Genomic DNA, 27,389 nt, shown 5'->3' on the forward strand with positions numbered 1-27,389 from the left:
AAAAGTATCGACCTGTACTAATAAAAATATAATGCAGCGAGGCTCCAGCACCCCTTGCAACTTTTGTGAGGATAAGCGGTGGAAAAAAATGAATTCATTTGTACTTTTTGACATTTCGTTTCCAACTACTGGTCCTCCTTCCCAAAATGGCCGTCAATCACAAACCTTTCCGGCCACGAAGAAGAGTTACTTCCGGTAAGCTCTTTTGAATATGCTCCTTTCTTTTTATTTATGCGCTTGCTTTTTAAATTGTGCATTACGGTAGACTATCATGTTATGTAGGATTTGAAGGTTTATTAAGAAAACAAAACGGACATTGATAGGAGCGTGTGTAAACAAGTAGCGTTTATTAGAAGGGGAAAACAGGAAACCGCAAGCTAGCGCTCAGGTGTCCTTTGCTAGCAATCGAGCTATGCTAATGCCGTGAATTGATGCCAAATTACACAAAATAGATAACAATAAAAACATCGTTTTTATCTTCAAGAGTATTTTAAGCCCAACGCTTAAAGGACGTTATTCATAGCCACCCGTACGGCCGCTATTTTACGAACAAGATAAAGCTAGCTCATTGTAGCTAAGCGAGTTTATCACTTGTAGACGTCCAATCCATTCAAAGTGAGACGCATGTTAGTCAACAAACAAACGTTTATTTTCTGGCACATCGCCCGTTTTCAATAAATTAGACATTTATAACTTAGTGGTCACATTAGAGTAAAGCTAAATTGCTATAGCTAAAGTGAATACGCAAATTTCAATGACTTCCGCATTTGTAGACATCCAATCCATTTAAAGGGACAGTACATTTACTTTCGTCATTTCAACCTTTAAATCCTTCAATAATAGCCACTATTAAATAATAAATTTAATTAATTTATATTGTTAAAGTTGAAAGACATATTTTAACGAGTTAAACACTACCTAGTTGACTTTTTATTTGAATAAACAGCTTATACGATGAAGGGAGCCCGGGGGCATTGTAATACGCGTATTGGACACGGCGTCGCGCTCTCAACCTGGCAACCTGTCGTCCTCCCATCCCAGCCCCGCCCCGTCCTTCCCTGTCCCATCCGCGGCTCCCTCCACCGCCGCCACTCGGGCTCTCGCCAACCGAAGAGCGAGGACGTTCCCCGCAGCTTCTTTCGCTTTTTCCCCGCCGACCAGGACGCCGACGTCGGGCGAGATAGAAAGAGTCACACCGCCGGGCGCCACGGATGGTGGTGGGTGGGTCGCCCCGGTCGACTCCCAAGCTCCGCCCTCTCCTCCATCCCTCGGAAACTGGATGAATTATCGGAGAGTTGCGAACAAGTGCGCGAAGACAGCCGACGAGGCAAGGCGAGACTCGGCCACTGTCTCGGTCTCCGTCTCGGTCTCGGATGAGCATGGAGGGACAGACGTCCGTCTGGATTCTTCTTCTCATTCTACTCGTGCAATGTAAGTGGAAATTACTATTTATTCTTTATTAATTTTCCGCCTTTTTTTCGTTCTTTGTCATCATTTGCGCTCGTTTGGCACCGTTCCTCGGGAGAATAAAAAATACAGGTTTATGATAGAGAGGAATCTGGCTTTTGCCAAGTCCTGGACCAATAAAACCAGCACAAAAAAGCAAATCCTAAATCATGTACCAGTAAAACCAGGACAAAAACGCAAATCCTAAAACCTGGACCAGTAAAACCAGCACAAAAATGGCAATCCATAATTCTTGTACCAACAAAACCAGCACAAAGACGCAAATCCTAGTTTTTGTACCAGTAAAACCAGCACAAAAACGCAAATCCTAATTATTGTACCAGTAAAATTAGCACAAAAAACTCAAATCCTAAATCTTGTACCTACAAAACTATTACAAAACCAGCACAAAAAAAAACCCAAATCCTAAATTCCTGTACCAACAAAACCAGCACAAAAATGGCAATCCCAAATCCCGTACCAGCAAAACCAGCACAAATCCTAAAACCTGTACCAGCAAAACCACCAAAAACTCATTCAAAATCCTGTACCAGCAAAAAAAACAAAACACGTCCAAAATTATTGCATTTATTTTGACATTTCTGTGTCGTTTTGGCTCACTTCCTGTTGATTTGGCCACATTTCTTTATTGTTTCCTGTTAATCATGGGACATCACTTCCTGTTTGTCTCAAGGTAAAGGAATCACTTCCTGTTTTTTTTGTGGGATACTGATCAATTTCTGTTAATCTCTGAGTATATTGAACATTTGCTGTTAATCTTTGGCTAATCTGATCACTTCCTCTTAATCTTGGGGAATACGCATCACTTCCTGTTAATCCTGTGGGGTACATTGGTCACTTCTTGTTTATCTCAGGGTATATTAATCACTTCCTGTAAATATCCGGCTAAACAGATCACTTCCTGTTACTAGCAAGGTACACCAATCACTTCCTGTTAATCTTGGGCCGTACTAATCACTTCCTGCTCAATGTGGGTCACTAAACAGGATGTGAATGTCCCTAAAGGAACAGGAAGTGACTCAAAATCAACCAAAAATTTCCTGTCAAATGAATGAAAAGGTTAGCTCATCCGCTGCCATCCCTCCCACTTCAAACGGATTGGACACCTCCTCATGAGAAACTCATTGAAAGGCTTCGAAACTCTTGACCAATCCTGTCGTTAAGCAACAAATGTGGCACTCTGCGGGGGAGATGCAGCATGGCGATGCCACGCGACGCCACGCGATGCCACACGACGCAATGTGATGCGACAAGACGCCGTGATTGACGCGCTTTTGACGAGGCGGACGCCGATTTGGACACCTGTCAGGTCAGGAGTTCAAGTGGGGGTGGGGTTTTTCGCTTTTTTTTATCACTAGGAGGCGTCCAATCCGTTGTGAGTGGGAGATAAAACATGGCCAATGGTGGTTTTCAATGGAATGTTAATGCTAGGCTGTTATAGTTGACTAATATAGAGGAGCTAGCTTGCTAAAGCTAAAATTGAAATGGGATTTTTTGATGAGTTTATCATTAGGAGGAGTCCAATCTGTCCACAGTGGGAGGTGTCCAGTCATTTGTCTGTTAATGTTTTGATCGTGAGGAAATGTCTATCAATGGTAAGCTAATTAGTTGATGAAATTTGTCATTTGGTCATTTGGCATCCAGTCATTTGGTGTCCAGTCACTTGGCGTCCGGTCATTGGGCCTCTGGTCATTTGGTGTCCGGACATTTGGTGTCCGGTCATTTGGTGTCTGGTCATTTGGTGTCCGGTCATTAGGCGTCCGGTCATTAGGTGTCCGGTCATTTGGCGTCCGGTCATTTGGTGTCCGGTCATTTGGTGTCCGGTCATTTGGTGTCCGGTCATTTGGCGTCTGGTCATTTGGCATCCATTCATTTGGCATCCATTCATTTGGCGTCCATTCATTTGGTGTCCGGTTGTTTGGCGTCCGGTCATTGAGCGTCTGGTCATTTGGTGTCCGGTCATTTGGTGTCCGGTCATCTGGTGTCCGGTCATCTGGTGTCGGGTCATTTGGTGTCGGGTCATTTGGTGTCCGGTCATTTGGCGTCTGGTCATTTGGCGTCCAATCAAGTTTCACACCTGGGGCGTCCAATCAAGCATATCACTAGGAAGCGACCAATCAAGTTCATCACAAGGGGGCGTCCAATCAAGTTCATCACCAGGGGCATCCAATCCAGTTTATCACCAGGAGGCGTCCAATCCTGCATTGTCAATGCTAGGCTATGTTATTTGGCAAAGCTAGCTTGCTAAATTTGTTTTGTGCGGAAACGTTGTCGTCGGGAGTCGTTTAGGGGGCGTGTCCTGCCGCCGCCGATATCGACCCCACCTCCCGGGACGACCGTTCCCCGGGGAGGTCACAGAGGTCCTTTTGTTCCGTCGCGTCCACGACGGCGGTGCGGCGCTTCCTTTTGGGTCCGCCTCCTGCCTCCGTTTTTTTTCTTCCACACGGCGTTTGAATAAGTGCCACGCTTTTGACCCCGCCCCCTCCCCGCCCTCTCCCCACCCCGCCGCCTTTCTAACACTTTTGGTAATGAGGCTAACGCCGAGTGCCAAGCAGAGAGAGCGCCTTGAAATTCTATTTTTGCCATCCCCGGGCGCGGAAGTCGCCGTTTTTGAGAATATAAAATGGATATGAAATGTGGCTAACCGCGATCGCAGAAGCTAGCTTAGCCTTAGCTAGCATTTTTTTTTATCTTAACTTAACCTAAATTGCATTAATTAAACTGCAGGTATTTAGCTAGTAATTCTAACAAACATTTCATTCATTTCAGTCCTAAGCTAACTGTGGCTAACCGCGATAGCACAAGCTAACTTGTCCTTAGCTAGCTTTTTTTAAAACTTAACTTAACTTTAATTACTTAACCCTTCAGTATTTAGCAAGCAAGTCTAACAAACATTCATTTCAGTCCTTTTCCTAAGCTAACTGTGGCTAACCACAATAGCAAAAGCTAGCTTGTCCTTAGCTAGCATTTTTACCTTAATTCAACTTATCTTTATTTAATTAAACCACAAGTTTTTAGCAACCAATTCTAATAGTTTCTGTGAACTTTTACTTTTCATAAGCTAACTGTGGCTAACTGTGATAGCAGAAGCTAGCATGTCCTTAGCTAGCATTTTTTTAAACTTAACTTTAATTAATTAACCCTTCGGTATTTAGCTAGCAATTCTAACAAACATCCATTCAATTCCTTTTCCTAAGCTACCTGTTATCAACCCATTTAAAGCACTAGCTAGCTTGCTAACTAGCTTCATGGCTTCATCTTACCCAGCTAATGTTACCATTTAAACTTTAACCCATTCAACCCTCGGCCCTCTTAGCATCCCGCCACGTGTCCAATTCCCAATGCTAACGCCGCAAGCTAACCACTTAGCTTTCTCCGGACGCCGTCACTAAACAAGTCCATGTGTCGTTTGTCCGCCCCGACGCCATCGCGGCTAATCGAGGCCACCGGAAGCGACAGCCGAGTAAGCGAGCGCTCACGCCATTCGCCGCTTCGGCCATTTTTTTTTGTGTTTCCCGCCAGCTAACGCCACGCCACGCCTCGTCAACCGGGACGCCGGCGCCCCGTTCCCCGGCTAGGGCTGTCGGAGAGGATCTCCCCGTCCTTCAATCCCGCCTTTTTAACGCTGGCTAAAATCCGGCGGGTAGCCCCGCCCCCGGCGTCCTTAAATGGTGTCATCTCGTCTCGGCGTTTTAATCTCATTTTATCGCTCCGGTTCATCCTTCAGCGAGACGGGGGATGGGGGGGGGGCATGTTTGGACGAGTGGCGTGGCCTCTAATCGTCCCGAGAACGAGGAGTTTGTCACGAAGAGGCGTCCGATCGCTTTGGAGTGGGAGCGTGGCAGTCAATGAGAAATGGCGTTTTTCAATGGAATGTCAATGGGAATCTATGTTGAATAATATAGAGAAGCTAGGTTGCTAAAGCTAATGTTGAAATGTGAATTTTGACTAGTTTGTCAATAGGAGGTGACCAATCCCTTCCTAGTGGGCCCAATGATGTCAATCAATGTAATGTCAATCATAAGCGATGTTCAATGATTAATATACTGAAGCTAGGTTGCTAAAGCTAATAGTGAAATGTGAAATTTGACTAGTTTATCAATAGGCGACCAATCTTTTCCTTGGGTCTGTTAATATAATGTCATTTGTAGCTGATGTTCAATTATGAAAATAGTAAAGCTAGTTTGCTAAAGCTAATCTTAAAATAGGCGACCAATCCCTTTCTAGTGGGAGGGTGGGTCGTGTGGCGTCCAGTCATTTGTCTGTCAATGTTTTGATTGCAAAGAAATGTCAATGGTAGCTTGTCAGTTAGTAAATATGGTGAAGCTAGGTGGCTAAAGCTAAAGTTGAAATGTTTCGGTGTCCAATCTGTCCAGATTGAGAGAGGTCCAATCATGTGGCGTCCAGTCATCTGTCTGTCAATGTTTTGATTGCGAAGAAATGTCAAATGGTAAATATGGTGAAGCTAGGTGGCTAAAGCTAAAGTTGAAATGTTTAGGCGTCCAATCTGTCCAGATTGAGAGAGGTCCGGTTATGCGGCGACCAGTCGTTTGTCTGTCAATGTTTTGATTGTGAAGAATTGTCAATGGTAGGTCGTTAGTTGGTAAATATGGTGAAGCTAGGTGGCTAAAGCTAAAGTTGAAATGTGAATTCTGACTAGTTTATCAATAGGAGGTAACCAATCCCTTCCTAGTGGTCCCAATGATGTCTATCAATGTAATGTCAATCATAGGCGATGTTCAATGATGAATATACTGAAGCTAGGTTGCTAAAGCTAATGGTGACATGTGAATTTTGTCAATGTAATATCTATTGTAGGCAATGGCGGGTTATGTTATAGTTGACAATTATAGAGAAGCTAGGTTGCTAAAGCTAATCTTAAAATGTGAATTTCGTTGAGTTTGTCAAAAGGAGGCGACCAATCTTTTTCCAGTGGCTGTCAATGTTTTGTCATTTTTTTAGGCAATGTTCAATGATGAAGAGTCAAGCTAGAATTGAAATGTGAATATTGACGGGTTTGTCAATATGAGGCGACCAATCCTTTCCTAGTGTCTGTCTGTCAATCTATTGTCAATTGTAGGCAATGGCAGGCTGTTATAGTTGACTAATATAGAGAAGCTAGGTTGCTAAAGCTAGCGGTGTAAATGAATTTGGACTTGTTTTTCAATAGGAGGCGACCAATCTGTTCCTAGTTTATTTCAATGTAATGTCAATTGTTGGCGATGTTCAATGGTGAATATAGTGAAGCTAGGTTGCTACAGCTAAAGTTGTCTAAAGACCAATCTGTCCCATGGTGTCTGTCAATTGTTGTTTTAAACGGATTGGACGCCTATTGCCTGTCCGTCTCGCATGTCTGGCCACCCATTTGTCGTTTTTACCCCCCATCGGTTGGGATAGGCTGCGGCACCCCTTGCGACCCTTGTGAGCTTCAGAAAATGAAGGAATTAAGTATATAAAGTCATTAAAAATGAGTTAGTTATTGAGTTAAATATGTTATTAATACAAAAAATGTGATTTTATGGTACATATTATTTTAATATTAGCTGGTTAGCGTGACTAGCGGTTAGCGTCCCAATCCCCCGCCACATTGAATTCACTTCATTGACGTGAGAGGTTGGCCAAATGGAATCTGACGGGTTAGCGTTAGCGTTAGCGACACAAAAAAACCTGCGGACAACTCCCAAACAATGGGACAAACGCGGGAAGGAAGTCGGGCAGGAAGTCAGCTTTTGTCCAAATTAGAAGCGGGACACGTTTTTTTTGCATGACTCACATCCTGAAAATGGCTTTTTTTGGTCAAACTTTATTGCCAAACTGCGTCTTTACAGGCTCATTTCATATTGATGTGATGTTTCTTTATAAAAAAAAAATGGCAAGGCTCATCTTTAATTTGCTGACCCGCCGGGACGGATGTCCTCTCGGCGGGCCGGGGACGCCGCCGCCGCCACTTTAATGTCTGGGACACGTGACTTGGTGCTTTCGACCTTCACGGGTGTCTTGAGGAGAGACCAGAGTTGTCCTTGAGACCTTAGATGGGATTAAAAGGGGGACGAATGGAGACAGAAACAAGATGGAGGAAAGACCAAGAAAACAGTGTGAGCAGGATTGACTAAAATGAGGACTTTTGGGAGTTGGGATGAGCAATAGACAATATTGTGACCATAATTGTTGTCCTTGAGACCAGAAACCTTGAAAATAAGGTTCTTGGGGTGTCCACATGGACACAAAAACAAGATGGAGGAGAAATCAAGGCTTGTGTGTGACTAAAATGAGGACTTTTGGGGCTTGGAAGTGAGATATAGTCAAGATTGAGATGTCTTCAAGACCAGAAGAGTCCAAGTTGTCCTTGAGAAGTACAGCCAGGATTATTTGGAGTCCAAATGGAGACAAAAACAAGACCGGAATTCATCAAAACTGGGACCTTTAGGGGTTGAAAGTGCGTGAAAGACGAGATTGAGACAAAACCTAGTTGTCTTCAAGACCAGAATAGTTGTCCTTGAGACCCCAAAACCAGGTTGGTCGGGGGTCCACATGGAGACAAAAACAAGATGGAGGAGATACCAAGACTTCTTTGTGACCAGTTTCGACTAAATGAGGACTCTTGGGACTCTTGGATCAAGACCAAAACTCACCAAAACCACGACTTCTGGGACTAAGAGAAGACCGAGACCTCTCCTAGACCAGAAGACCGGGACATTTAGGATCCAAGACCTCAACAACAACAAAAATAGGAAAAAACAACACTACCTGAAGACCAGAACTCCCCAAAACCAGGTCTTAAGTTCAACCCAACTTAGATTTCCTCAAGACCACAACTAACAAAAACCAGGACTTTTGGTCTGTCAAAAGTCAGTCAAAAACCAAATTTAGACCAGAACAAACCAAGACCAAGATTACACAAAAAAACATACCACGCTATGCTAATTTAGCACCCAAAATTATTAACTACAAATGATTGGTTGGGCCTGCTGGGCTCCGGCACCCCCCGCGACCCTAACAAAAATACACACTCCAGAAATTGTCCCCTTGTGTCCTGCAATTGGCTGACCGCCGATTCGACCCCTCCCCCACGTGTTTCCCCTACTTATCTGTGATGGGCTCCGGCACCCCCGCGACCCTAACAAAAAGACACCATCCACAAATTGTTCCCTTGTATCTTGGGATGGGTTGACCACCGATTCCACCCCCCCCCCCACCTGTTTTCCCCCACTTATCCAAAATGGGCTCCGGCACCCCCCGCGACCCTAACGAAAATACACACTCTAGAAAGCGAAGGAACGAAAGCTGATTTTGCCTCCTTGATCGCTATCGGTGACTCTAAGCGCTAAGCTAACGGCGTCTGGCCAGCAGGTTAATCTGGACAAGCTGTTGGCGAGGTGTCGCTTAGCCCCGCCCCCTCTTTGATCCTAACCCGCCATCAGATGGGACAGACGGCAGGTCGGTCGGCTACTCCAGATTAAAGCAGACTTCGCACCTGGCTAAAACCACTTTAGGATTTTCCTGGCGCGTCGCGACGGTTCACTTGGCTCCGCCCCTTTTCTACGAACGCCGTTCTAACTCTTCTTCATCTTCTTCTTCAGGTTGCCCCTCCCTTTCTGTCACCGTGACGACCAGCAAGCAAAAGGTGGAGGTGCGGGAGTTCGCAGGTGAGGGGGGAAAAAAAGGGTTAATGAATTGGTTTGGGTGGGAAGTTTTCCCCTACCAAGATGGCCACCGGGAGGGGGAGGAGGCCATGTTGGTAGGGGCTATCGAAGAAAAGTCAATTTAAAAAAAGATGGGGTGGGAAATGATCGAGTTAGGACTTTGTGTTAAGGTTAATGGGTTGGTTTGGATGGGAGGATTGCCCCTACCAAGATGGCGGTCGGGGAGGAGGGGACCATTTTGGTAGGGGCAGAGGAAGGCGTTTTTTATGCTGTCAATCAATGGTAGCCAATGAGAGGTTCCTTTCATTCTGAGAATTTTGAGTTTAATGTATAATCATGTTCATGAAATAAATTGTTAAATAATTCATTATTAAAAAATAAATCAATTTATTAAAATCATTGTGATTTTAATGGTAGTACTCTGATTTTTAAAGATAATTTTGACTTTGATCTATAATTGATTTAATTAGATAAAGGAAAAATTAATGAATAATAAATTAAAAAATAAATAATTAATCACTTTATTTAAATTATTTCGACTTCAAGGGTATTATCCTGATTTTTAAAGATAAATCTGAGTGTAATGCATAATTCATTTAATTTAAAAAAATAATAGATTAATAAATAATACATTTTTTAAAAAGCAATCAATTAATTTAAATTATTGTGACTTCAATGTTAGTATTCTGATTTTTAAATTTTTTATTTACTTTAATCTATAATTAATTTAATTAAATAAAGGAATAAATTAATTAATAATACACTAAAAATAAATAAATAATACATGAATAATAAATAAAAAATACATTAAAAATAAACAAAAAATACGTTTAAAATAAATAAATAATACATTCATTTTTATAATTGTGACTTCAATTCAGATTTTTAAAGAGAATTCTGAGAATAAAGTCAAAATATAAAATTAATATTTAGAAATTTGACTTGATTTTTTTGTAGATTTCTGATTTTTAATAATTTTAATTTTAAGAAGAATTCCAATAAAAAAATCCTCAAAACTCCCCAAATAAAATCCAATTTTTCTGTCTTTGGACTCCCAATTACAATTCCAACCCCTGAATTTTATATTCCATAATAATTCCATATTTTTGTGACTCCCCAATCTGCCCTTTTAACCTTAATTTTATTTTTAAATCTTCCTCCATATCTGTCACTCAAAATGCGAGCTGACGCAGACTCATCCTAAAAATAGCATCAGCTATTTTTTTATTTTTTTTTCTTCACCCGTGACCGACGCCATAAATAACTCACAACATTTTTTTTTAATTTTTTTTTTTTTTTTTTCCATTTTTCAGACGCCGAGCTGTCTTGCACATTCCGCACGGAGAGGGATCAAAACCCGCGCATCGAGTGGAAGAAGAAAGCCAAGGACGTTTCCTTCGTCTACTTTGACGGACAATTTCGAGGTGGGTGGGCCTCCGTGATTGGTCCCCGTGGGCCTAGGGGCGGAGTCTAAATAATGCATGCTAACCCTAGACCAGGAATGTCAAACTCCCTTTGGTCTGCGGGGCGAATACATCTTAATTTGAGATCAAAATCACATAGAACTAACAATAAGACCACTTTTTGTATTAGTCACTAATATTAATAATTAGTGCAAAGAATGAGTAAATGATCAAAATGTTTATTAAAAGAATCTTCATTTTACTTTATAAACAATATATTATGAACAAGAGAATAACATAAGAACATAAATACATGTCAATTCATGTTGTCTGCACGTATTAAAACATTGCGCCCCTAGCGGAAATGACAAGAACTGCAATTTTTAAAAAGAAAATTCATTTTTTTTTTAATACAATGCAGCTTTCTTCCCCGGGCCGTACCAAACCACCAGACGGGCCGTATTCAGCCAGCGGGCCGTATGTTTGACACCCCTGCCCTAGATCGTCTTTCACTATTTTAAATGGAGATGATTGGAAAGTCGTTTTGGGTTGAAAACTTGACTTCGCTAAAGTTAAGCTAAGAGAGGCTAAACCACTGGTGTCAAAGTGGCGGTTGGGGGGGCCAAACATGGCCTGCCGCATGATTTTGTGCGGCCCGATAAAATAAATGATGAGTGGCGACTTTCTGCAAAATAAAATAATAGATTATGTATATGATATTTACTAATTTCCCCCTTTTTTAAATTAATAATTGTCATTTTTTAATCCATTTTCTCTGTTTTTAATTCAAAAATCATTTTGTAAAATCTAAACATATATTCAAAAAGCTAAAATAAACATTGTTTTAGATATATAAAGAAAGACAATTAAATAATTATTATTAAAAAATTATAACACAGAAAAAAAAAATTCATGTAAAAATCATGCAAAAATTGCCAAATAATAACAATGAATTTATATTATTATTGATTTAAAAATAAATATATTAAAAAATGAATAAATTAAATAAATTAAAAAATAAATACATTAAATACATTGAAAATAACAATACATTCTTATCATTATTGTTAACTAATACAATTAAAAAATATATTAGTAATTAATTAAAAATATTAATAATAATTAAATAGAATTGTTTTCATGTTTTTCCCCTCACAATAACAATGAATTTATATTATTATTGATTATTATTATTTTTAAACTATTAATGACTACAAAAATTAAATAAAAAATAAGAATTAATTCTTCTTATTATTGCTAACAAATACACATTTTTAAAAAATATATTAGTACTCAATAAAAAACTGAAAAAATTCAATCAAAACCAGAATTAAATTCAATTTCTTACCACCAAACCAAGACCAATAGCTCCTCCTTACCACTTCCTGTCTTTGACTCCTCCCCCCTCCCAGGTCCCTTCGAGGGCCGAGCTAGCATGGCGGGCGCCACGGTGACGTTACGCCGCGTCACCCAAGAGGACGCCGGCGAGTACCGCTGCGAGATTAGCGCCCCGCTAGACTCCATCAACCTGGGCGAGACCAACGTCACCCTCACCGTTTTAGGTAAGCAAATGCGGCCCTTTAGCTTCCCCATGCTACGTGCTACTAGCCCACTTCCTGTCTCCCCACCCCCGCAGTCCCCCCCGACACCCCGTCCTGCGAAATCCCGGCCACGGCGGTGACCGGCGCCACCGTGAGGCTACGTTGTAGCGACCGGCAAAGCGTCCCGCCTGCCAAGTACGCCTGGTATAAGGACGACTTGTTGATGATCCCGCCACGCTACGCTAACGCTAGCTACCTTATCGACGTTCTTAGCGGACTACTGGTGAGTTTTTAATGCTGTTTTCTGGGGTGTTAGCGCTAGGGTTAGCCATTTTGTTGCTAGGGAAAATGGAAATTGGGTTTAGGGATTAAATAAGTGTTGAGTGGAGGGCTAAAAATGGCTGAAAAATGGCGGAATTTGACAATTTCTCGCATATAAGTCGCCCTCAAGTGTAAGCCACAGCCTAAAAATTAAAAATAATAATTAATTTTCTTATTATTATTATTATTGTTAGCCAATAAAAAATTATATTTTAATTCATATAAAAATGCCCTCAAGATAAAAAAAGCAAAACAATAACAATTAATAATAATTATTATTATTAATTTGATGATTATTAATATGATTATTATTATGATTAAGATTATGATTATTATCAGGATTATTATTAGGATTATTATTAGGATTATTATTAGGATTATTATTAGGATTATTATTAGGATTATTATTAGGATTATTATTATGGTGATGATGGTTATTTTTATGATTATTATTATTATGGTTATGATTATTGCCGTTATTATTAATATGATTATGATTATTACGATTATTATTATTGCGATTATCATTACACTTGTCATTGTGATTATAATGATGATGATTATTATTTTTATTATTTTTGTTGTTGTTATTATTAATGAATTAAAACAAAGATTTAGTTTAAGCCCCAGCTTTGAAACTGCCCTAAAATGGCGGAATTTAATCATTTCTCGCATATGAATCGCACCCTCAGAGGAAATATGGATGTCTTTTTTGTTGTTGTCAGGAATTCAAAGCGGTGGCTAAAAAGGACAGCGGACGCTACAGCTGCCGAGCTTCCAATGGGGTCGGGAAACCCACACTCTGTCAGCCCCAACACATGAACATAGGTGGGTTTTCCAAGGGTTTTTCTATGGGGTCTATGGGTTCCTGGGGACAAAATCAGCCAAAACTAGATAACAAAAATACTCCCTAACCCTACCCAAACCCTAACCCTACCATAACCCTACCATAACCCTAACCCTACCATAACCCTAACCCTACCATAACCCTAACCCTACCATAACCCTAACCCTACCATAACCCTAACCCTACCATAACCCTCACCCTACCATAACCCTAACCCTACCATAACCCTAACCCTACCATAACCCTAACCCTACCATAACCCTAACCCTACCATAACCCTAACCCTACCATAACCCTAACCCTACCCAAACCCTAACCCTACCCAAACCCTAACCCTACCCGAACCCTAACCCTACCATAACTCTAACCCTACCCAAACCCTAACCCTACCCAAACCCTAACCCTAACCCTACCATAACCCTACCATAACCCTAACCCTACCATAACCCTAACCCTACCATAACCATAACCCTACCATAACCCTAACCCTACCATAACCCTACCCAAACCCTAACCCTAACCCTAACCCTACCCTAACCCTACCCTAACCCTACCCTAACCCTACCCTAACCCTACCCAAACCCTACCCAAACCCTAACCCTACCCAAACCCTAACCCTACCATAACCCTAACCCTACCCAAACCCTAACCCTACCATAACCCTAACCCTACCATAACCCTAACCCTACCATAACCCTAACCCTACCATAACCCTAACCCTACCATAACCCTAACCCTACCATAACCCTCACCCTACCATAACCCTAACCCTACCATAACCCTAACCCTACCATAACCCTAACCCTACCATAACCCTAACCCTACCATAACCCTAACCCTACCATAACCCTAACCCTACCCAAACCCTAACCCTACCCAAACCCTAACCCTACCCAAACCCTAACCCTACCATAACTCTAACCCTACCCAAACCCTAACCCTACCCAAACCCTAACCCTAACCCTACCATAACCCTACCATAACCCTAACCCTACCATAACCCTAACCCTACCATAACCCTAACCCTACCATAACCCTACCATAACCCTAACCCTACCATAACCCTACCCAAACCCTAACCCTAACCCTAACCCTACCCTAACCCTACCCTAACCCTACCCTAACCCTACCCTAACCCTACCCTAACCCTACCCAAACCCTACCCAAACCCTAACCCTACCCAAACCCTAACCCTACCATAACCCTAACCCTACCCAAACCCTAACCCTACCATAACCCTAACCCTACCATAACCCTAACCCTACCATAACCCTAACCCTACCATAACCCTAACCCTACCATAACCCTAACCCTACCATAACCCTCACCCTACCATAACCCTAACCCTACCATAACCCTAACCCTACCATAACCCTAACCCTACCATAACCCTAACCCTACCATAACCCTAACCCTACCATAACCCTAACCCTACCCAAACCCTAACCCTACCCAAACCCTAACCCTACCCAAACCCTAACCCTACCATAACTCTAACCCTACCCAAACCCTAACCCTACCCAAACCCTAACCCTAACCCTACCATAACCCTACCATAACCCTAACCCTACCATAACCCTAACCCTACCATAACCCTAACCCTACCATAACCCTACCATAACCCTAACCCTACCATAACCCTACCCAAACCCTAACCCTACCCAAACCCTAACCCTAACCCTAACCCTACCCTAACCCTACCCTAACCCTACCCTAACCCTACCCTAACCCTACCCAAACCCTACCCAAACCCTAACCCTACCCAAACCCTAACCCTACCATAACCCTAACCCTACCCAAACCCTAACCCTACCATAACCCTAACCCTACCATAACCCTAACCCTACCATAACCCTAACCCTACCATAACCCTAACCCTACCATAACCCTAACCCTACCATAACCCTAACCATACCATAACCCTAACCCTACCCTAACCCTACCCTAACCCTACCCTAACCCTACCCTAACCCTACCCAAACCCTAACCCTACCCTAACCCTACCATAACCCTAACCCTACCATAACCCTAACCCTACCATAACCCTAACCCTACCATAACCCTAACCCCACCATAACCCTAACCCTACCCAAACCCTAACCCTACCATAACCCTAACCTTACCATAACCCTAACCCTACCATAACCCTAACCCTACCATAACCCTAACCCTACCCTAACCCTACCCTAACCCTACCCAAACCCTACCCAAACCCTAACCCTACCCAAACCCTAACCCTACCATAACCCTAACCCTACCATAACCCTAACCCTACCATAACCCTAACCCTACCATAACCCTAACCCTACCATAACCCTAACCCTACCATAACCCTAACCCTACCATAACCCTAACCCTACCATAACCCTAACCATACCATAACCCTAACCCTACCCTAACCCTACCCTAACCCTACCCTAACCCTACCCAAACCCTAACCCTACCCAAACCCTAACCCTACCATAACCCTAACCCTACCATAACCCTAACCCTACCATAACCCTAACCCCACCATAACCCTAACCCTACCCAAACCCTAACCCTACCATAACCCTAACCTTACCATAACCCTAACCCTACCATAACCCTACCATAACCCTAACCCTACCCTAACCCTACCCTAACCCTACCCAAACCCTACCCAAACCCTAACCCTACCCAAACCCTAACCCTACCATAACCCTAACCCTACCATAACCCTAACCCTACCATAACCCTAACCCTACCATAACCCTAACCCTACCATAACCCTAACCCTACCCTAACCCTACCCTAACCCTACCCTAACCCTACCCTAACCCTACCCTAACCCTACCCAAACCCTAACCCTACCCAAACCCTACCCAAACCCTAACCCTACCATAACCCTACCATAACCCTAACCCTACCATAACCCTAACCCTACCATAACCCTAACCCCACCATAACCCTAACCCCACCATAACCCTAACCCTACCATAACCCTAACCTTACCATAACCCTAACCCTACCATAACCCTAACCCTAACCCTACCATAACCCTAACCCTACCCTAACCCTACCCAAACCCTACCCAAACCCTAACCCTACCCAAACCCTAACCCTACCATAACCCTAACCCTACCATAACCCTAACCCTACCATAACCCTAACCCTACCATAACCCTAACCCTACCATAACCCTAACCCTACCATAACCCTAACCATACCATAACCCTAACCCTACCCTAACCCTACCCTAACCCTACCCTAACCCTACCCTAACCCTACCCTAACCCTACCCTAACCCTACCCAAACCCTAACCCTACCCAAACCCTAACCCTACCATAACCCTACCATAACCCTAACCCTACCATAACCCTAACCCTACCATAACCCTAACCCTACCATAACCCTAACCCCACCATAACCCTAACCCTACCCAAACCCTAACCCTACCATAACCCTAACCTTACCATAACCCTAACCCTACCATAACCCTAACCCTACCATAACCCTAACCCTACCCTAACCCTACCCTAACCCTACCCTAACCCTACCCTACCCAAACCCTACCCAAACCCTAACCCTACCCAAACCCTAACCCTACCATAACCCTAACCCTACCATAACCCTAACCCTACCATAACCCTAACCCTACCCAAACCCTAACCCTACCATAACCCTAACCCTACCATAACCCTAACCCTACCATAACCCTAACCCTACCATAACCCTAACCCTACCATAACCCTAACCATACCATAACCCTAACCCTACCCTAACCCTACCCTAACCCTACCCTAACCCTACCCTAACCCTACCCTAACCCTACCCTAACCCTACCCTAACCCTACCCTAACCCTACCCTAACCCTACCCAAACCCTAACCCTACCATAACCCTACCATAACCCTAACCCTACCATAACCCTAACCCTACCATAACCATAACCCTACCCAAACCCTAACCCTACCCAAACCCTAACCCTACCATAACCCTAACCCTACCATAACCCTAACCCTACCCAAACCCTAACCCTACCATAACCCTAACCCTACCATAACCCTAACCCTACCATAACCCTAACCCTACCATAACCCTAACCCTACCCTAACCCTACCCTAACCCTACCCTAACCCTACCCTAACCCTACCCTAACCCTACCCTAACCCTACCCTAACCCTACCCTAACCCTACCCTAACCCTACCCTAACCCTACCCTAACCCTACCCTAACCCTACCCAAACCCTAACCCTACCCAAACCCTAACCCTACCATAACCCTAACCCTACCATAACCCTAACCCTACCCAAACCCTACCCAAACCCTAACCCTACCATAACTCTAACCCTACCCAAACCCTAACCCTACCATAACCCTAACCCTACCATAACCCTAACCCTACCCAAACCCTAACCCTACCCAAACCCTAACCCTACCATAACCCTAACCCTACCATAACCCTAACCCTACCCAAACCCTAACCCTACCATAACCCTAACCCTACCATAACCCTAACCCTACCATAACCCTAACCCTACCATAACCCTAACCCTACCATAACCCTAACCCTACCCAAACCCTAACCCTACCATAACCCTAACCCTACCATAACCCTAACCCTACCATAACCCTAACCCTACCATAACCCTACCATAACCCTAACCCTACCATAACCCTACCCAAACCCTAACCCTACCCAAACCCTAACCCTACCCTAACCCTACCCTAACCCTACCCTAACCCTACCCAAACCCTACCCAAACCCTAACCCTACCCAAACCCTAACCCTACCATAACCCTAACCCTACCCAAACCCTAACCCTACCATAACCCTAACCCTACCATAACCCTAACCCTACCATAACCCTAACCCTACCATAACCCTAACCCTACCATAACCCTAACCCTACCATAACCCTAACCATACCATAACCCTAACCCTACCCTAACCCTACCCTAACCCTACCCTAACCCTACCCAAACCCTAACCCTACCCTAACCCTACCATAACCCTAACCCTACCATAACCCTAACCCTACCATAACCCTAACCCTACCATAACCCTAACCCCACCATAACCCTAACCCTACCCAAACCCTAACCCTACCATAACCCTAACCTTACCATAACCCTAACCCTACCATAACCCTAACCCTACCATAACCCTAACCCTACCCTAACCCTACCCTAACCCTACCCAAACCCTACCCAAACCCTAACCCTACCCAAACCCTAACCCTACCATAACCCTAACCCTACCATAACCCTAACCCTACCATAACCCTAACCCTACCATAACCCTAACCCTACCATAACCCTAACCCTACCATAACCCTAACCCTACCATAACCCTAACCCTACCATAACCCTAACCATACCATAACCCTAACCCTACCCTAACCCTACCCTAACCCTACCCTAACCCTACCCAAACCCTAACCCTACCCAAACCCTAACCCTACCATAACCCTAACCCTACCATAACCCTAACCCTACCATAACCCTAACCCTACCATAACCCTAACCCCACCATAACCCTACCCAAACCCTAACCCTACCATAACCCTAACCTTACCATAACCCTAACCCTACCATAACCCTAACCCTACCATAACCCTAACCCTACCCTAACCCTACCCTAACCCTACCCAAACCCTACCCAAACCCTAACCCTACCCAAACCCTAACCCTACCATAACCCTAACCCTACCCTAACCCTACCATAACCCTAACCCTACCATAACCCTAACCCTACCATAACCCTAACCCTACCATAACCCTAACCCTACCATAACCCTAACCATACCATAACCCTAACCCTACCCTAACCCTACCCTAACCCTACCCTAACCCTACCCTAACCCTACCCAAACCCTAACCCTACCCAAACCCTAACCCTACCATAACCCTACCATAACCCTAACCCTACCATAACCCTAACCCTACCATAACCCTAACCCTACCATAACCCTAACCCCACCATAACCCTAACCCTACCCAAACCCTAACCCTACCATAACCCTAACCTTACCATAACCCTAACCCTACCATAACCCTACCATAACCCTAACCCTACCCTAACCCTACCCTAACCCTACCCAAACCCTACCCAAACCCTAACCCTACCCAAACCCTAACCCTACCATAACCCTAACCCTACCATAACCCTAACCCTACCATAACCCTAACCCTACCATAACCCTAACCCTACCATAACCCTAACCCTACCCTAACCCTACCCTAACCCTACCCTAACCCTACCCTAACCCTACCCTAACCCTACCCAAACCCTAACCCTACCCAAACCCTACCCAAACCCTAACCCTACCATAACCCTACCATAACCCTAACCCTACCATAACCCTAACCCTACCATAACCCTAACCCCACCATAACCCTAACCCCACCATAACCCTAACCCTACCATAACCCTAACCTTACCATAACCCTAACCCTACCATAACCCTAACCCTAACCCTACCATAACCCTAACCCTACCCTAACCCTACCCAAACCCTACCCAAACCCTAACCCTACCCAAACCCTAACCCTACCATAACCCTAACCCTACCATAACCCTAACCCTACCATAACCCTAACCCTACCATAACCCTAACCCTACCATAACCCTAACCCTACCATAACCCTAACCATACCATAACCCTAACCCTACCCTAACCCTACCCTAACCCTACCCTAACCCTACCCTAACCCTACCCTAACCCTACCCTAACCCTACCCAAACCCTAACCCTACCCAAACCCTAACCCTACCATAACCCTACCATAACCCTAACCCTACCATAACCCTAACCCTACCATAACCCTAACCCTACCATAACCCTAACCCCACCATAACCCTAACCCTACCCAAACCCTAACCCTACCATAACCCTAACCTTACCATAACCCTAACCCTACCATAACCCTAACCCTACCATAACCCTAACCCTACCCTAACCCTACCCTAACCCTACCCTAACCCTACCCTACCCAAACCCTACCCAAACCCTAACCCTACCCAAACCCTAACCCTACCATAACCCTAACCCTACCATAACCCTAACCCTACCATAACCCTAACCCTACCCAAACCCTAACCCTACCATAACCCTAACCCTACCATAACCCTAACCCTACCATAACCCTAACCCTACCATAACCCTAACCCTACCATAACCCTAACCATACCATAACCCTAACCCTACCCTAACCCTACCCTAACCCTACCCTAACCCTACCCTAACCCTACCCTAACCCTACCCTAACCCTACCCTAACCCTACCCTAACCCTACCCAAACCCTAACCCTACCATAACCCTACCATAACCCTAACCCTACCATAACCCTAACCCTACCATAACCATAACCCTACCCAAACCCTAACCCTACCCAAACCCTAACCCTACCATAACCCTAACCCTACCATAACCCTAACCCTACCCAAACCCTAACCCTACCATAACCCTAACCCTACCATAACCCTAACCCTACCATAACCCTAACCCTACCATAACCCTAACCCTACCCTAACCCTACCCTAACCCTACCCTAACCCTACCCTAACCCTACCCTAACCCTACCCTAACCCTACCCTAACCCTACCCTAACCCTACCCAAACCCTAACCCTACCCAAACCCTAACCCTACCATAACCCTAACCCTACCATAACCCTAACCCTACCATAACCCTAACCCTACCCAAACCCTACCCAAACCCTAACCCTACCATAACTCTAACCCTACCCAAACCCTAACCCTACCATAACCCTAACCCTACCATAACCCTAACCCTACCCAAACCCTAACCCTACCCAAACCCTAACCCTACCATAACCCTAACCCTACCATAACCCTAACCCTACCCAAACCCTAACCCTACCATAACCCTAACCCTACCATAACCCTAACCCTACCATAACCCTAACCCTACCATAACCCTAACCCTACCATAACCCTAACCCTACCCAAACCCTAACCCTACCATAACCCTAACCCTACCATAACCCTAACCCTACCATAACCCTAACCCTACCATAACCCTAACCCTACCATAACTCTAACCCTACCCAAACCCTAACCCTACCGTAACCCTAACCCTACCATAACTCTAACCCTACCCAAACCCTAACCCTACCATAACCCTAACCCTAGCATAACCCTAACCCTACCCAAACCCTAACCCTACCATAACCCTAACCCTACCATAACTCTAACCCTACCCAAACCCTAACCCTACCATAACCCTAACCCTAGCATAACCCTAACCCTACCATAACCCTAACCCTACCATAACCCTAACCCTAGCATAACCCTAACCCTACCATAACCCTAACCCTACCATAACCCTAACCCTACCATAACTCTAACCCTACCCGAAACCTAACCCTACCATAACTCTAACCCTACCCAAACCCTAACCCTACCATAACCCTAACCCTACCATAACTCTAACCCTACCCAAACCCTAACCCTACCGTAACCCTAACCCTACCATAACTCTAACCCTACCCAAACCCTAACCCTACCATAACCCTAACCCTAGCATAACCCTAACCCTACCCAAACCCTAACCCTACCATAACCCTAACCCTACCATAACTCTAACCCTACCCAAACCCTAACCCTACCATAACCCTAACCCTAGCATAACCCTAACCCTACCATAACCCTAACCCTACCATAACCCTAACCCTACCATAACCCTAACCCTACCCAAACCCTAACCCTACCATAACCCTAACCCTACCATAACCCTAACCCTACCATAACCCTACCCAAACCCTAACCCTACCCAAACCCTAACCCTACCATAACCCTACCATAACCCTAACCCTACCCAAACCCTAACCCTACCCAAACCCTAACCCTACCATAACCCTAACCCTACCATGACCCTAACCCTACCCAAACCCTAACCCTACCATAACCCTAACCCTACCATAACCCTAACCCTACCATAACCCTAACCCTACCATAACCCTAACCCCACCATAACCCTAACCCTACCCAAACCCTAACCCTACCATAACCCTAACCTTACCATAACCCTAACCCTACCATAACCCTAACCCTACCATAACCCTAACCCTACCCTAACCCTACCCAAACCCTACCCAAACCCTAACCCTACCCAAACCCTAACCCTACCATAACCCTAACCCTACCATAACTCTAACCCTACCCAAACCCTAACCCTACCATAACCCTAACCCTACCATAACCCTAACCCTACCCAAACCCTAACCCTACCGTAACCCTAACCCTACCATAACTCTAACCCTACCCAAACCCTAACCCTACCATAACCCTAACCCTAGCATAACCCTAACCCTACCATAACCCTAACCCTACCATAACCCTAACCCTACCATAACCCTAACCCTACCATAACCCTACCATAACTCTAACCCTACCCGAAACCTAACCCTACCATAACTCTAACCCTACCCAAACCCTAACCCTACCATAACCCTAACCCTACCATAACTCTAACCCTACCCAAACCCTAACCCTACCGTAACCCTAACCCTACCGTAACTCTAACCCTACCCAAACCCTAACCCTACCATAACCCTAACCCTAGCATAACCCTAACCCTAGCATAACCCTAACCCTACCCAAACCCTAACCCTACCATTACCCTAACCCTACCATAACTCTAACCCTACCCTAACCCTACCATAACCCTAACCCTACCATAACTCTAACCCTACCCAAACCCTAACCCTACCATAACCCTAACCCTAGCATAACCCTAACCCTACCATAACCCTAACCCTACCATAACCCTAACCCTACCATAACCCTAACCCTACCATAACCCTAACCCTACCATAACCCTAACCCTACCATAACCCTAACCCTACCATAACCCTAACCCTACCATAACTCTAACCCTACCCAAACCCTAACCCTACCATAACCCTAACCCTACCATAACTCTAACCCTACCATAACTCTAACCCTACCCAAACCCTAACCCTACCATAACCCTAACCCTACCATAACTCTAACCCTACCCAAACCCTAACCCTACCATAACCCTAACCCTACCATAACTCTAACCCTACCCAAATCCTAACCCTACCATAACTCTAACCCTACCATAACCCTAACCCTACCATAACCCTAACCCTACCATAACCCTAACCCTACCATAACTCTAACCCTACCCAAACCCTAACCCTACCCAAAACCTACTCTAACCCTTTTTTTCACGTTTTTCCCCCTCAAGATCAAATAATTGCCAAACAATTACAATTAATTCATATAATTTAAAAATATTAACTAATGAAAAAAAATTTCATCTCTCTCTTAAGATACAAAAAAGCCAAACAACAAATAACTGTTATTACTCTATATTTAAAATACATAAAAATATTGACTTAGATACTCATTCATTGTAGTTATTTCATGTTACTTTGCTCTGTCGCCACAAACTTTTTCTCATATTTCATGTTTTTAATATATGACATTTTTCTCGTTTTCAATCCATCGAAGAGGACGTAAACGTTGGCGCCGTGGTGGCGACGGCGTTGGTGGTCTCGCTGCTCTTGCTGGTGTGCGGCTGCGGGGCCTTCCTCGTACGCCGTAACGGCTTCTTGGCTCGTGAGTCCGTCCCTCGCCGTTCGGGGGGCGGGGCTTGGCCCCTCTTTTTATTGCTCGCTAATTGACTCCGACTCTCTTTCTCTCCTTTTTTTTCCGAACTGATCGTCGACAGGACGTACGGGAAGAAGGTAAGCGGCACATTTACCTCAATACGAGATGCTAGGGGGCGGAGTCAAATACATAGATATTTAGATATATATATATATTTTTTTTGTGATGTTAGTGTTGGTAATTATTTTTGATGAAAAGAAAGGGACTGTAGTTGCTGCAAAATCAACACAAAGTGACTCGATACCAACAGGAAGTGACCCAATATCAACAGGAAGTGACCCGTAAAAGCGTTAAAGTAACGGAAGGGGACCAAAGAGTAGAAAATGAGCCGGGAATGTTTTAAAATCAATAGGAAGTTACCCAATATTAACAGGAAGTGACCCAATATCAACAGGAAATGACCCAATATCAACAGGAAGTGACCTGTAAAAGTGTTAAAGCAACAGAATGCGACCAAAGAGTAGGAAATGAGCCGGAAATGTTTTAAAATAGACAGGAAGTGACCCAATATCAACAGGAAGTGACCCGACATCAACAGGAAGTGACCCGTGAAAGGGTGATAGTAACGGAATGGGACCAAAGAGTAGGAAATGAGCCGGAAATGTTTTAAAATCAATAGGAAGTGACCCGTGAAAGCACCAAAATTTAAATGCACAAAAGCAATGGGAGTCATTGAAAACAAACAGGAAGTGACCCAAAGTCAACCCAATTTTATTGCCGCCAAATTGACAAGAAAAAGGTCCAGGCAAGCCTAAAATGACACACAATTGAATTGTCGTTATTCAAATTGGCTTCTTGTCCGCTTAGCTCGCCAGACGGAATAAGCATCAAACATCAAAAAGCGCTCTATCGCTCTTATATTTATTTATTTATTTCTTTCATTTTCTGGAGCCGTCCGTCAAACGGCGCTCGTTAACCGGACGCAAATCCGATAAAAGTCCGGCCAGAGACGAGCCAGTCGCGGCGGAATGCCTCTTGTTGTCATGGCAACAACAATAATTGGCCGTGCTGAGCTGGGATCTGTTGGCCAATCAGAAAAGGGCTTTTTTTTGTTGGTTTTTGGGCTCCATTTGGCTTACTTTCTCTTCTAACAAGTCACTTCCTGTTGTTTTTGGGGGGGAAAGGTGCTCGTGTTCTCTTGTTATAGGTCACTTCCTGTGGATTTTGGGGTGTGTCCTGGTGTTATTTTGTTGATTAAGTCACTTCCTATTGATCTTGGGTCATTTCCTGTTGATTATAGCCCAGCTCATTTCTTGGTTAGTTGTTTCAGGGCATTTACGTGTCACTTCCTGTTGATTGTGGAGAATTTTAAAGCCACTTCCTGTTGATTTGAGGCAAATGCCATTCTTTCACTTAATGTGTCACTTCCTGTTCATTTTGGGGCATTTCCTGGTGATATTTTGTTAATTTAGTCACTTCCTGTAGATTTGTGGAGCTTGTTAATCGATTTGGAGACCATTTTGTATGATTTTTATGAATAATTTCCCATAATTCATTATGTTTTGCTTGGAAAAAAACTTTCATTTTATCACTAAAATGTATTTATTTTGGACGAACAGATTTTAATAATAGTTTTTATCTTCCAGATCCAACGCCAACTACATCCCACCGCCACAGGAAGTAAGTTTACTTACTGTTATTGGGAGGCATTTCCTGTATTTTGGATCATTTCCTGTTAATCACCCCTTAGCAAGATGGCCGCCCAGAAGCTACGTTTCCATTCAATTCATGCTTTTTTCCATTCAAGATCAGTCGTCGGTTTAAATTTAGAATGCCATGTAATTGTACAGAGCGGGAAATGAGACGCACGTATCATTCATTTTATGGCGGCCATCTTAGGTAGGGCAAACATAGTTTAAAACATGTTTTGTTTATGTTGGAAAAAAATGTCCATTTTGTGTTTCAGCCGCAGGATTTCAAACATACGCAATCGTTCATGCTGTGAAGGCTGAAACCCCGCCCACTGCCAAAAAATCACTTCCTGGCAGGAAACAGGAAGTGGATTGAGATCTTCCCGCCATCTTTCTTGGACATTTGCAAGCTTTCTCCTCTGGATTTTGCGTGAGTACGACGGTGTGCGTCCATTGTTCGAGTCCTCGTCGGCGGCCATTTTGACGTCCGTTTAAACCGTATGAAGTAGGAGGGGCTTAAAGTGGCAATCAAAGTAGATGTCCAATGAAATCTAAGATGCGAGAAATGCTTAGAATTGAAGGAAATCCAATGAAATATTCAAAATATTAAAATAAAAGCGCCTGGAAAGAATGTTCTTAAAGGGTGCTAGAGCTCCCTCTAACGGCGTGACCAGGGATTGACCGTCATTTTCAGTTAAATATACTTTTTAGTGTCATTTGTTGACTTTTTATTTAAAAAATCAAATAGTAAAATATATTTTACAAATACAAATATAATTTGACTTTGAAAAATGGTAATTATTATCATTTTCAGGATAAAATAAACACTAAATATGTAAAATAAGTCATTTAGCATCTGATTTAGTGTTTTTATTTCTATTTTCTTAAAAAAATAATCACTAAACCTATCTTTTTCAGAAAAATAAGAATAAAATGCCAAATCATGTATAAATTTAATAATTGACATATAAAAAATTAAATAATTTTGTTTAAATTCATTTTTACCCCAAATATTCTCTATATTAAACATTCACTTTCTCAAACTAATTCACAATTAAAACAAACATTTTAACTAAAAAAGTTTCAAATGTAAAAAAATCAAAAAATTCTTTAAAAAATTACAATTATTTTAACAATATATTTACCACAAATAGACTAACTATACATATATATATTTGAAAACATTATTTTTAAATACAATATTTCCTGAATATAAAAAACATAAAAAATTAAATACTTTACCTTGTTAAAATACTCACTTTGGACGTCTATCGCCTTCTATGGCTCGGCTCAATCACCCCCCACTGCCAAGTTTCCCGGTTGAACCTTCTTGGACGTCTAAAGTCGTCAAAACTATCCAATAATCTCATCTCTTGCTTTCCAATGCATTAACTCTATTCGATGTCACTATGCTGCCCTCTGGTGGCCAATGTTGGAACTGCCACTTCCCCCCCAAAGTTTTTTTCCCGTTTGATTTGACCAAAGAGCGCGAATTCTTCTGTCATTCATTTTTTGGAGACCAATCAATCAATTCCATTCCACCCTAATGTGCCTGCATGTTTTTTTTAATTTAATATTTGATATATTCCTCGTGCCTTTTTCAGTTGACGTATTTATCGGCGTTTTTTGTAAGGATAAAAGTTGCCTTAATTTGGTTCTGTCTTGAGATTTTTTGGTGCCAAATGTGTGTGATTTTCAATCGGAATTTGAGTTGAATGTTGGATGACTAATAAAGTTTTCTATTTCAAGAACAATTTGGTCTTTTTTTGTTGAAAAAAAAGTTGTTTTTGGCGAAAAAAGTCTTACTATACTATGTCATTTTTTGGGGGGGAAAGCCGTACTATACTATGTTGTTTCGTTCCTTTTCTTACTATAAAAACGACATAGAATAGCAAGGCTTTTTTTGTAAAA

General features: G+C 43.3%; 1 protein-coding gene across 1 annotated transcript; it reads left to right on the top strand.

Annotated features, from left to right (window-relative positions):
• Window positions 1-330: 330 nt before the first annotated feature.
• jam2a (junctional adhesion molecule 2a) lies at window positions 331-27,226 on the top strand. Its single transcript, XM_077731307.1, has 10 exons — window positions 331-1,431; window positions 9,048-9,113; window positions 10,424-10,534; window positions 11,926-12,075; window positions 12,150-12,337; window positions 13,101-13,203; window positions 23,689-23,796; window positions 23,909-23,924; window positions 25,434-25,467; window positions 25,754-27,226. Exons 1-10 carry the CDS (start codon window positions 1,374-1,376, stop codon window positions 25,790-25,792), a joined length of 873 nt encoding a protein of 290 aa, XP_077587433.1. The 5' UTR covers window positions 331-1,373; the 3' UTR covers window positions 25,793-27,226.
• The last annotated feature ends 163 nt before the right edge of the window (window positions 27,227-27,389 follow it).

The sequence above is a fragment of the Stigmatopora nigra genome, chromosome 1 (genome assembly GCF_051989575.1).
Source record: "Stigmatopora nigra isolate UIUO_SnigA chromosome 1, RoL_Snig_1.1, whole genome shotgun sequence".
Taxonomy (NCBI): Eukaryota; Metazoa; Chordata; class Actinopteri; order Syngnathiformes; family Syngnathidae; genus Stigmatopora; species Stigmatopora nigra.

Bases quoted from the DNA above. Each gene is read 5' to 3' on its own strand.
- jam2a (XM_077731307.1), top strand. From the start codon at position 1,374: ATGAGCATGGAGGGACAGACGTCCGTCTGGATTCTTCTTCTCATTCTA. The intron at 12,076-12,149 runs GTAAGCAAATGC...CCACCCCCGCAG, and splicing joins CGTCACCCTCACCGTTTTAG to TCCCCCCCGACACCCCGTCC. The intron at 12,338-13,100 runs GTGAGTTTTTAA...TGTTGTTGTCAG, and splicing joins ACGTTCTTAGCGGACTACTG to GAATTCAAAGCGGTGGCTAA.